Genomic DNA, 11,904 nt, shown 5'->3' with positions numbered 1-11,904 from the left:
ACCGTGTGTGTATATATATGCTTGTTTTTAAAGGAACCAGTTCTTGAAGCATTTGATTCGGATGCATGAATAGGTTTTTATAGGTTCTAAAATCACCAACTTACAATTTTCATAAATTTTCGAAGCTCAAAATATCGTTTTTTTTTCTATTCAAAATTCATGATTTAAGTGTCGATTTATAATTAATCAATCATGTTCAATACTTCGGTATGGTCAAATTTTTGAATCAAACACCAAAAAAATTCTATTGGGAATTAGGATAGGATTCAAATCCAGAATAGCTAAAAATTGCAAAACCCTATTTTGGATCCGACCCATTTTTTCCCTACATTTGAATGCAGATCTAAATGGATTCTGATTTAAATATGTGTACTGGATCGACGGGTCTCAACAGGTTGGGGTTTAGCCAGACCCGACTTGAACCATACTCTATAGGGTTCGGGAGTGGTGACAAATAAGAAGACCCGATTAATACCTGGGTCCAGACCCGAAGATCCGATTATTACATGGTCCCAGATATAGTTTGTGAAATTTTATACCATACCCGGGTCCAACCCGAGTTCCAAGTAAGACCCACAAATTTTTATTGTAAAAACGATAAAAGAAAATTATTTTACTGGGTCTGGTTCATGTAGTTTTTATCAGGTCCGGGATTGGTTTCTCTTATAGTAGACCCGATTAGACCCGGATAGGGACTCAATACCATACCCAAAAATCTGGTTCTACCTGGGTCCGAACCAAACCCGACCCATTGACACACATAACTTGATCTATTGTAAGTGTATAAATGGATCGAGTAAATTGGACCTCCTATCCAATTAATCCAACACCATATTCACCAATATGGATCTTACGATAATAAGCTTCAATTTTGCAATCAAATTGCATTTGGATCCATTCAATCAGGATTTTCTGAATGTGGTTTTGGATCACAATGTTTCTATCATATCTATATTTAGATCCAAATCAAATCTTATGCATTTGAACTTTTTCACCTTGAAAAACTTTTTTTCCAGATTTTTTAAATCCCCGAGTCCATATTACCATATAGAATTAATCTGATGCACCACCCTCAATCAGAAGTGACGAACTACGCTATGATTACACTAAAAGAAACTAGTAACTCAATTAAATGAAGGAAAATAACAATAACAAAAAATGTCCAAGGGAAAGAGGAAAAGGGTTTAGGGTTGAGAGGAAGGAGAAAAAATATCACAATCAATCTAAAAGTCTCTATAGGTCCCTTCTAAGAGAAACCCTAAATATGGAGCGGGTTAGATCTTTACCCGATCGGGTCTCAAGTATGGGCCTTGAATAATACAACCAAATGAGACGAGCTTTTAGCACACTTCCTTTGCCCCTTTGTTTTTCTCTCCCCTACATCATATTTTATTTTTATAATTGTGATGTAAATCGAGAGGGCCTGATTTACGAGAAAACTATCGGCTATGAATCTACGATTACTTCTAATATACATTTAAGAAAAGCTGAAAAGAGCAAAAAATAATTGAAAATTAAAAATAAGAATTACTGAAATTTATTTCATCTTCAACTCTAATCTCTACATAGGCCTCTCATCTTTTTATAGATGATCGCCTAAATCTCAATCTCAGTAAAGTACTTAATTTGATAAACTCGTAAAAATATAAAAATCTTCTTAATTATCCTAATATAATAAAAAATGATTCAAATATTAAAAATGCACTAAATGATAAAAAAATCCAAAAACATCAAAGTGGATCCAACGGATCCTTATAGACCCAGGTCTTCTGCTACACTCCTGCATCATTCTCTCCGGGTTGGAGAAGACTTACCCTCAAGTCTCAATCCCGTTTCCGTCTTTTTCAATTTTGTTTCACCTTATGGATTATGGGACCACATTATGAAACCATACATGTGACTGAGTAGCCCAAACCTTCTAAGGGTCTCGATTCTGATCTGGATCAAATGAATCAAATTACTCTAATTAAGGCTGGTTTGATCAAATCTAAAGAAATCCAAATGATCTGGACCCCTCGCTTTATCGTCTCGTCCTCTATAAATAAAGTTGTCGATGCACTCCAAAACCAAACTCGATTATAAAAGGGTTTGTTTGGGTCAAACCCGAGTTCTAGCACATAAAGTCTGGATCTGGGATTGCAGAACTGGACCCAAATGCTTGAGGATGGGCTTGAACGAGAACCAAATGGATGTGGCTGGGTTCGGGGCACCCAAAATCGACCCGCCTGGATAAAACGTAGAAGAATCAGTTCATACATGAAACGGTTCTCCCACCTGTCTCAATGGGTGGGCATTCCTCACCCTGGATCGTTGCATGAACTTTTTCGCAAAAAAAGGAAATCTTTCCAACCTTTTAAGTCATTTGTTTGATCGTCTTCATTATTTGATCAAACTATGAATTATATTATGCATATCACTTCTCATCTCATGCAAAGACGTTATGATGGAAGCTTTTTGGGCCATACTTAGCAACATTGTGGGTAAGATCCTGTACTTGTTCTGATACCAAATTTATATAAATTGGGAGGGCCTGATTTTATGAAAAAATTATCATCTAAGATTATCTCTACTATTGATTTAGGAAAGGTTGGAAAAGAGTAGGAAAATAATAGAAAATTAAACTGAAAATTAAAAACAAGAATTATTGAAAATTTTCTTATCTTCAACTCTAATCTCTACATAGGGTTTTCATTAGGGGTGGCAATTTCTGACACGACCCGCCAACCCGCCTCTTAGGCGGGTTCGGGTTCGGCTTAAGCCAACCCGTTTAATAAACGGGTCGACCCGCGTAACCCGTTTATTAAACAGGTCGGGTTCGGGTTGGGGGTATGCCAACCCGCCAACCCGCCAACCCGTCTGCCAACCCGACCCGCCAACCTGCCTACCTGCCAACCCGATCCGTCAACCCGCCAACCCGACCCGCCAACCTGACCCGCGAACCTGAAAACCCGTTTACCCGACCCAACCCATTTATTAAATGGGTTGGCGGGTCGTGTCGGGTTACCCGTTTATTAAACGGGTCGGGTTCGTGTTTGCCACAGCCGACCCGTTTAATAAACGGGTCGGGTTCAGGTTGAGGTATGCTTACCCGCCAACCCGACCCGATTGCCACCCCTAGTTTTCATCTTTTATACATGAGGTGATCCTAGTAAACTACCTAATCTCATAAACTTATAAAAAAATAAAACTCTTTTTAATTATCCTAATCTTGAAAAAATAAGAATATGAGATCCAAGATCTATTATAAAATGATTCAAATACTAAAAACGATGCAAATGATAAAAAAAATAAAAAAAACCAAAGTGGATCCAACGAATCCTTATGGACCAGGTCTTCTGCTAAGCTTTTGCATCAAATTGTCAAAAAAATTCTCAGATCATTTTTAAGAAATCAAAGGCATTTACATATCGCAAGGTATTCCTTTAGAAGATTTTTTTCGAGAATGAGATTTGTAACATTGGTTTAAACTAAGACACAAATTCTAGAGGGTAATGTTATCTAGGCTCGTTGGTAAGGAACCCTTTAGTAAAAAAATGTTATTTTTTTGTTTTGTGTTTTTTGCACATCTGACCCTTCAAATATGGTCTATATATTAAGTTTATTAGAAACTGGTTTTTGATCAATAAAGACTAATATTTAATATTTTAATATATAAAATACATTTTTCTAAAATGTTACTAAAAAAAGTAGAAATTATTATAAATATTTTAATAATATTTCCATGTGTCGGTGCTCATATTAGCGTATCATAGCGTGTTCTCATGCTCTTCCTAAATATGGCCTGCATCCTCGGGTATGGGTCCGGTGTTTTGGGTCAGGAATGGCAGTCTGGATCAAGAACATGTGCAAGCCCAAAACTTCGATTGCAAAGTTGGTGACCGTTGACAAGTTTTTTTTTTTAAGTCATTGACCAAGTCATCTTCATCAATAGAAACCTGGGGCTGGGTCGCCCATGGCTCCACTGGGTCCGCCCACCGGTTATGGTTGGTCTCTCTCTGGTCACGGAGTTGACTTAAATAACAAAATTGCCATGGGTCTTGACTTTTAAGGTTTTACAAAATGAAAGCCCCGATCTTTTTGTGCAATTCCACATCCATGATCCATTTGAGTAAGGATGAAATGGGTCGGGTCTGGTTCGGGTTCATTGGTGGAGCGGAGGTCTCCTCCAGTCTTGATCTGAATTGGATATATGGATATGGATATGGGTCTCAGTTAGATTGGGGCTGTTGTGGGACCACTTACTGTGAAACAAGTGCTCTAGTTCGGGTCACTGATTTTTATCTTTCATTTGCATTTTTCTTTTTTTTTCTTAAATTAGCCAAAATGAGGGATAGCTTTTAGTGGGGTTCATACCCGCTACTCAATGGTTAAGACTAGGGGTGTCAATGGGTTGGGTTTGGACCCAGGTAGAACCAGACGTAGTTTTATTATTTCACGTTAAAATCACGGCCTGATTTTTAAAACATTGTTTAGAGACAAACTAGGGTAGTGTGACAAATATCAGCATCTTTTTTCAAAAAAAGCAAAAAAAAAAAAAGAGAAATTGGCTCGCCGATAATTCGAAAAAAATGTCTGAAATCAATTTTTTATCTATAAATTGTTAAAATTTTCTTTATAGAAATTAATCAAAATTGGTTTTTTTTATTTAACAGTTGCCTTTTTCACCAAAAAATTGCGAGATTCAAAAAATTTACAAAATATCAGGATATTTTGGCTGCCGATATTTACCCAAGAAAACGGTTTGTCTCACGATGAACTGGAGCACGCATCGGGTCGGGTCCGAAAATTGAGTGGGACATTGCCACGACGAGGCAAGGCGCCGCCCCAGTCGAGGGCATTACCGTCATGTTAAAAAGTCAAGGAATAAAACTGTCTAAATTCCACCGTATTCAACGTCCATCCGTCGTTGACGAACCGCCCCTTGCAGAACAAGAAGCGCGCTTCCCAAAAGCGACTCCATTTTTGCTTCCTTATTAAGCGACACAGATGAGGAAATGCACAAAAACCAGAACACGCTCATCCTTAGCCCTACTAAAACCGCCTTTCTGGCCTTCCAAAATCGCCATTACCCTCCTCAGCACCCGGATTCGATCCCTCCCTCCTTCCCTATAAATAGGAATTCTGTCCTTCCTTGCTCAGTTTGTGATTTCTAGGATTTTTCTGGAGAGTTAGGGTTTTTTTGTCTCTTTGATGGCGGAAGCAAGAACGAAAGATGGAGGAGGAGGAGAGAGGAGGAAGGGGAAGAGATGGGGTTGGGTTGTTGGGGCTCTGATCGCCGTGCTCGTCGCTAGCGCCGTCGCCTCCAGAAACTACCCCAAGATCACTCTTTTCGGTCGCTCAAACGTGAATTGCGGGTGCCCGGTACGTTCTCCGATCGTTCTTGATCATGTTTGTTCTTCTTCTTCTTGTTTTTTAGGGTTTTGTTGTGTAAATTGCGGTTGTGCATGATTCTGCTTGTTGCTTTGGGTTTTTGTTGCGAATTGCGATTCAAGTAGACGGGAATTTTGATTTCTGTGACTTTGGGTTTTGGTTCTTCGAGGAAGTGTGGAGGAAATGGTCGATTTGGTGATTTGGTGAGAGCGTGTTGATTGGTTAGGATCGTTGAATTGTTAGCTCTTTGAGGAATGCTATCTGGTGATTGAGTGACGTTTTCTTTTGTTGATTTAGTAGAGACGGGTATCGAGAGGAGGTGCTTTTCCGGAGATTTAATTGAATGATTGTTGTTAGATGTTTGTTTTTGTTTGTGAACATTAATGTGAGTTTGTGAAGTTGGTGATGAGCGTTTCTCTTCTTTCTCTTTGTATTTTTTCAATTTTGAGGTTTTTTGCCAAACTTAATTTGAGTCTTGGATTGAGTAGCAAATTTTATGTGGACTGCGGAGAAATGATTGATTAGATTGGTATTTTACATGTTGCAGAATGCTCGTAAATATACTGGAATGGTGGAGGATTGTTGCTGCGACTATGAGACAGTTGACACAATTAATTCAGAATTGTTGCATCCGATCCTCCAAGCGCTTGTCAAGACTCCATTCTTCCGATATTTCAAGGTTTGATATCGGTTAATTGTTAATGATATTTCAATGATTTTTTTCTGCTTTTCCTCATGGATGTTTCCTATTTTCCTTTTCATTCATGAAAATTTTCAAAAAAGGCTCAAAGAAATTTGGAGAGAGAGAGATGTGTAGCTTTAGACCGTTCCAAACTCCTTTAGATAACATACTTTCATGCGGTTTTTGCTTAACCAAAACCTGTGGATGTGTTTATCATTACTTATTCACTGAAAACCATGTTTTGGATTGAATCAATTTAACAAAAAATCCTGATTTTTTGTTAATGAAATTTTTGGTGTAACATGAACCGTTAATTTTTTTATTGAGCTAAAGCACATCTAATCATGTTTCTACTAAATAAAGCACAAAGATCACATCTATGCATTTAGAATAAGCGAAAACACATGCAAGTATGTTTTTTAAAGGGGTCTAGGAGATACATGGTCTGGAAGCTCTCTCTCTCTCTCTCTCTCTCTCTCTCTCTCTTTATATATATATATATATATATATATATATATATATATATATATATATATATATATATAACATGCAACTCATTGCATTTGGAAAGAAAAAAGAGACAAGAAATGTCCACCTTGGGTTGTCATTTGTTCTCCAAGAACTTCCTTCTTTAAATAGTTCTCATGACTTACCTAGCAGAGGAATTCCCCGAAAGGTCAATGTTACAAAATGACAGCCAGATTTGGTCAAATTGAAAGAGAACTATTGGAATGTTTTGACTTGCTTTTGGAGTTGGATCTTCCGATAATTTAGTCCTCCAATGCACAGAATTCACACACCTGAATACACGCATGCGTGCGTACACACATAGACACACATTTTAGTTCCATTTTAGCAGCTTCAATTATCATGAGAACCATCATTTCAGTTTATTCTGTGAGATTTTAAATTGTTGTGTTAATCAATTATTTGGATGTTCCAAAGTGTTAGCAACCCACGTTCTTAGGGAATTTGTTTATTTTTATAGTTTTGTGATTCCTTTTTCTAGTTAAGTGCAACATCATGTTACCAAGAAAAATTAAATAAGAAATAATATAGTTAGAACGATAGAAAACAGTTCACTTTGATATACCGTGCATTGTGTTGCCAGTGGATGCTATTGTACTAGTATTGGATTGGTCATTGGCATCAAAGGAGTGAATGCATATCTCATCCATTATTTTCTTGGGAAAGAGATTCTGCCCTTGTTTCAAATAAGTATATTCATTAGCATCTTATGTTATGTTGCAGCTTGGAAAATAACAAATTCAGAATTATAAGAGATGCCCATTAGTCACATTAAACTTTTTCATGCCATTCTGGTCTTGATAACCCCTTCTTCTTTGCAGTAGGTTAACTATAGAAAAATCTATTTGGATAACTTTTTCTACTCTCTGGTTGTAATAGGTTAAGCTGTGGTGTGACTGTGCTTACTGGCCTGATGATGGGATGTGCCGACTTCGTGATTGCAGCGTCTGTGAATGTCCAGATAATGAGTTTCCCGAAACATTTAAAGGATCCTTTCAAAGACTTTCTCGTGAGGATTTGATTTGTCAAGAGGGAAAACCACAAGCTGCTGTTGACCGAACACTTGATAGTAAAGCGTTTAGAGGATGGATAGAAATTGACAATCCCTGGACATATGATGATGAAACTGACAATGGCAAGTTTTTTATTGACCCATTGCTGGTTGTTGCAGATTTGCTTAGTATGTCTCACAAAATTTTGATATCCTTGTTCCACTTCTTTCTGCAGCTGAGATGACATATGTTAATCTGCAACTAAATCCTGAGCGTTACACTGGCTATTCTGGACCATCTGCTAGGAGGATATGGGATGCTGTGTACAATGACAATATTAAAGGTACTTGTGTGCCATCTGAAACTTCTTTCATATACCTTTCCTGTTGTGACTCGTCTTTTTTAGGACTTAGTTGTCCAGCAACGAGTTTCTGAATTATGATTTTGTGTTTTCATTATGTTGTGTCTATTAATGCTTTTATGGATTTTACTTTGATTTTCATTTATGTGACAGTTATCATGAAATTGTGTTTGAATCAATTAATACCATCTAAAGCATTAGTCTGATTTTCAATTGTGTTTGATTTTAACTGTGTCCCTCTACATGCAAATGAGCACGCCTTTGTGCTCATTTCTTTGCCTGCGTAGTATGTGCATTATTTCCTTAACAAGCCTACCTGACCACAAAGTCAGTCCGAGCACATGTAAGCTCAAGCCTGCCCCACCAGGCTTATTATATGGGCCAAAGAGTGGTTACATGTAAACAATCCTGAGACACTGCAGGCTCAGCTTGTTGCCTGACCTAAAGGGCTGCCATGTGATGAAATAATATGTGATGGAAAGTGGGTTTGTAGATCAAGGTGTCAAGAAAGTAGAAGACAATTGCATAAACGAGAAAAGTCATTTCATATCATCACTACAAACATAATGTATAATGGTTAATTTGGAAATCAAGGACCCATGGACTGTAATATCTTAAACTAGGCTCTTCTTAGAGAGAGAGTTGCCTATACTGAGAGCCCTCATCCTTTTCTGTATAAAAGGGGAAGTGTAGCATAACTCTAAATGGCCAATTTGGGACTAAACGAACTATAGTGAAGTGAAACTAATAAATATTGAATGTCTAACTGCATTTGCATATTCACACACTTGTCATTTTTGTTTCCTCTTCCTTCAGGTATGGTTATTTTTATCATTTCTACTTTTCATCTTTAAGCTTGTATTTGTAATAATAAATGCCATTATCTTGAGAAAGGAAAGGTGCCTTATAATCAACCATTTCTACGTTTTATTCTACAGCACTGCATATGCAACCTTAGAATTTCATGCTTAAAGAAATTTCTGCAGATTGGACAATCTTCTTTTTCTGTGTTGAAATTGTAGAATTTGCAATTGGATATTTTCTTAGATGCTTTTAGGAAATATCTACATGATCATGTGACTGGCTACATGCCAGTGTGGGGATTTTTGCTGATATCTTCTTTATTCATCTATTCTTTCCTTTTCAATTTCAAACTTCTCTACAGACTTGCCATCGGATTCCTTTCAAGAGAGGAAGGTGCTGTACAAGTTGGTGTCTGGGTTGCATTCTTCCATTTCAGTTCATATTGCATCAGAATATCTCCTTGATGAAGCTACCGATATGGTATACATTTTTAACATCCTGTTGGTTTCCCCCCCTGTTATGGCAGAAATTCTTGCTAGCATTTTTTTGTGTTATGGTGCAGATTCTTGAGATGGTAACATTTTTGAGCATTTGCTTTGTTTTCATTGCATGTAGTGGGGGCAAAACCTTGAATTGCTTTATGAACGTGTGCTAAGATACCCGGACCGGGTCAGGAATTTGTATTTTACTTTTCTCTTCGTCCTTCGGGCCGTAACAAAGGTAATAATTTTGTTTCTTAAGTTTTTATCTGTGTTGTTTATGTGCATTCTTGTGAAAAGAGAAACAAAGGTAGCCATTTGTTCTTTGTAAGGACATAAAGATGTAGAAAATGCTTAAGATTAGAAAACATATGGAACATAAGGATGATTTCCTTTAATGTGGAAGTTCTTCAACCATATCAAGATATTCAAAAAAAGTTGCTCATATTCTCGATAAGAATTTTAAAATTATTTTAATTTTGATCATCTAGAATTTCCAAAAAAAAAGGCTTCTATTACTTCACATCAAGCAGCCTCAAGATATGTTTTATTTTCATGTGGATCCAAGGGAGAAGAACTAGTAAGATTAGTTGCATCACCCTGAGATCAGCATGATCTCTTGTATAGTAGTTTAAATCTGTGCTCCTTTTTTGTTAGTTAAGCCTCCTCTATATGAGTATGAACATATTTAATTAGTGACCGAATTTGCTTCTTGAACGGTATTGCATTTATGACGTCATTTCTGCTCTGATTATTATAGGCAGAAGAATATCTTGAGCAGGCTGAGTATGACACTGGTAACCCTGCCGATGATCTCAAGACACAGTCACTTGTCCGGCAGTTGGTCTTCAACCCCAAGTTACGAGCTGCATGCCCATTACCATTTGATGAAGCAAAATTATGGAAGGGTCAGAATGGCCCTGAGCTAAAGCATCAGATTCAGAAACAGTTCAGGAATATAAGGTTTTGCTTAAAGCCTCGTGATCATTGATGCTATATTATTATTGTTATTATTTCTCCTTACACTGATCTGTTGACAGCTCAATTATGGATTGTGTTGGGTGTGAGAAATGTCGTCTTTGGGGGAAACTTCAAATTCTCGGTCTTGGTACAGCGCTGAAGATCCTTTTCTCTGTTGATGGTCATGATCACTTGGATCAGCCTGTAAGATAATTGATCTACTATCACTCAGTTCTGGCTCTAATGGATTATTGTATACTAAAAATACCTTACAAGCTTTGCTTGTATTGTTTTATCACTACATAAATTGATTCAGCATTTCTTTTACCTGCTACAACAGTTGCAGCTTCAACGGAACGAAGTGATTGCTTTGATGAACCTTCTCAATAGATTGTCAGAATCTGTACAGTGGGTGCAAGAGATGGGCCCTGCTGCTGAAAAAATCATGGAAGGACATCGTTCTTCAGCTAGTGGTATGAGCAGTTTGTAGCAGTTCTGCATGGTATGATTCATCGTGTTCCAAAAATCTCCCTACAATTTAATGGTTTCTGTTCGATTGTTACATCATGCTGGGGTTGTTTGTTACTCGTGCAGCTGTTGAGACGATGAGCGGTATGCTGCTTCGCAGCTTGAATTTGTTAGTTCCCAAAATTGGGGTATACTGGAGTTCATGTATAACAAACTTGTACCGAAATGTGTTGGAGGCAGAGGGCGTTCATGTCAGGTAATGTTTTGGAGAACTATGAGATTAATTGTGTTCAGGACCTTGTGTAGTCTTCTGAAACAATCAATATATTAGGAATTAAGAAAGATTGTGTCTTGATATTTTCTTCTTTCTGTAGTTGTCATTTTTTGGTATTGAGAAGTTATTAAAAATAAATAAATATAAGGATCTCTATTTATGCGTCAGGACCATAGTCACCGATATTGCTGATATTTCGAAAATATTGTGATATTACCTTTATTTCAAGGTCAGCCGATATTTTCCCGAGAATTTCAAAATATCACCAGAATGGAAAATATGTCACGATATTTTCTTGACATTTTCTTAAAACATCTTTTTCTATATATGTTTTAAGTATCTTTTTTGTTTTTTTATATTTTAAAACTTTTTAATTGTTTCTTTATATTTTTGCAAAAAACACTATAAACCTATTATTTTTTATCGTTTTCTCGAGATTTTTTCAGGAAAAACAACATTTTGAAAAGAAAAAAAAAACTCTTGCTACCATCAACATGAAATTCCTATCCGACTGTTTCAAAATATAGTAAAATTTCATGTAGCTCTCTTCACGTTACGTCCCCCGCTCTTTTTACACAGCAAAGTTAGAGGATGGATTCACATTGGTCCAAAGTACCAATGTTGTCAGGATCGAGTCGAATTGGCCCTTCACTGATTTTCTTGAGAATCCGCCTAAATCATTTTTCCTTTTGGTTTTAGTTTTTTTTTATAATTATGATATTTACTAGCTATTATATTGTTTGGGCATTATTGCATATTTTAAAATTTGAATGGACATTATAAGGCATCATTTACTTTATTTCTGCATTTTCCTTGTTTTAGATAAATTTTCCTGAGTTTTTAAATTTTTAATTTTTATGTTTTTCAAATCAAAATTTTCAATAGACGATTCAAAATTATTCATTTGGACCAATTTTCTGAATCGTTTTGAAAAGCGATTCAGTTCAGAAGCCAATTCTGACAGCATTGATCTAAACCAATGTTGT

The 11,904-nt window shown here is 36.7% G+C and overlaps 1 protein-coding gene across 1 annotated transcript; it reads left to right on the top strand.

The window, feature by feature from the left end:
• The first annotated feature begins 5,069 nt into the window (after nt 1-5,069).
• Nucleotides 5,070-10,986, top strand: LOC149829169 (endoplasmic reticulum oxidoreductin-2-like). Its single transcript, XM_090017934.1, has 10 exons — nt 5,070-5,361; nt 5,918-6,049; nt 7,460-7,715; nt 7,808-7,915; nt 9,099-9,217; nt 9,353-9,457; nt 9,977-10,179; nt 10,257-10,380; nt 10,517-10,678; nt 10,771-10,986. The coding sequence occupies exons 1-9, from the start codon at nt 5,191-5,193 to the stop codon at nt 10,664-10,666; spliced, it is 1,368 nt and encodes a 455-aa protein (XP_089874060.1). The 5' UTR covers nt 5,070-5,190; the 3' UTR covers nt 10,667-10,678; nt 10,771-10,986.
• The last annotated feature ends 918 nt before the right edge of the window (nt 10,987-11,904 follow it).

The sequence above is a fragment of the Nuphar pumila genome, chromosome 9 (genome assembly GCF_984573655.1).
Source record: "Nuphar pumila chromosome 9, dmNupPumi1.hap1.1, whole genome shotgun sequence".
Lineage (NCBI taxonomy): Eukaryota > Viridiplantae > Streptophyta > Magnoliopsida > Nymphaeales > Nymphaeaceae > Nuphar > Nuphar pumila.
Note: the sequence above shows the minus strand (reverse complement) of the source record. Positions and strands in the feature narration are given on the sequence as shown.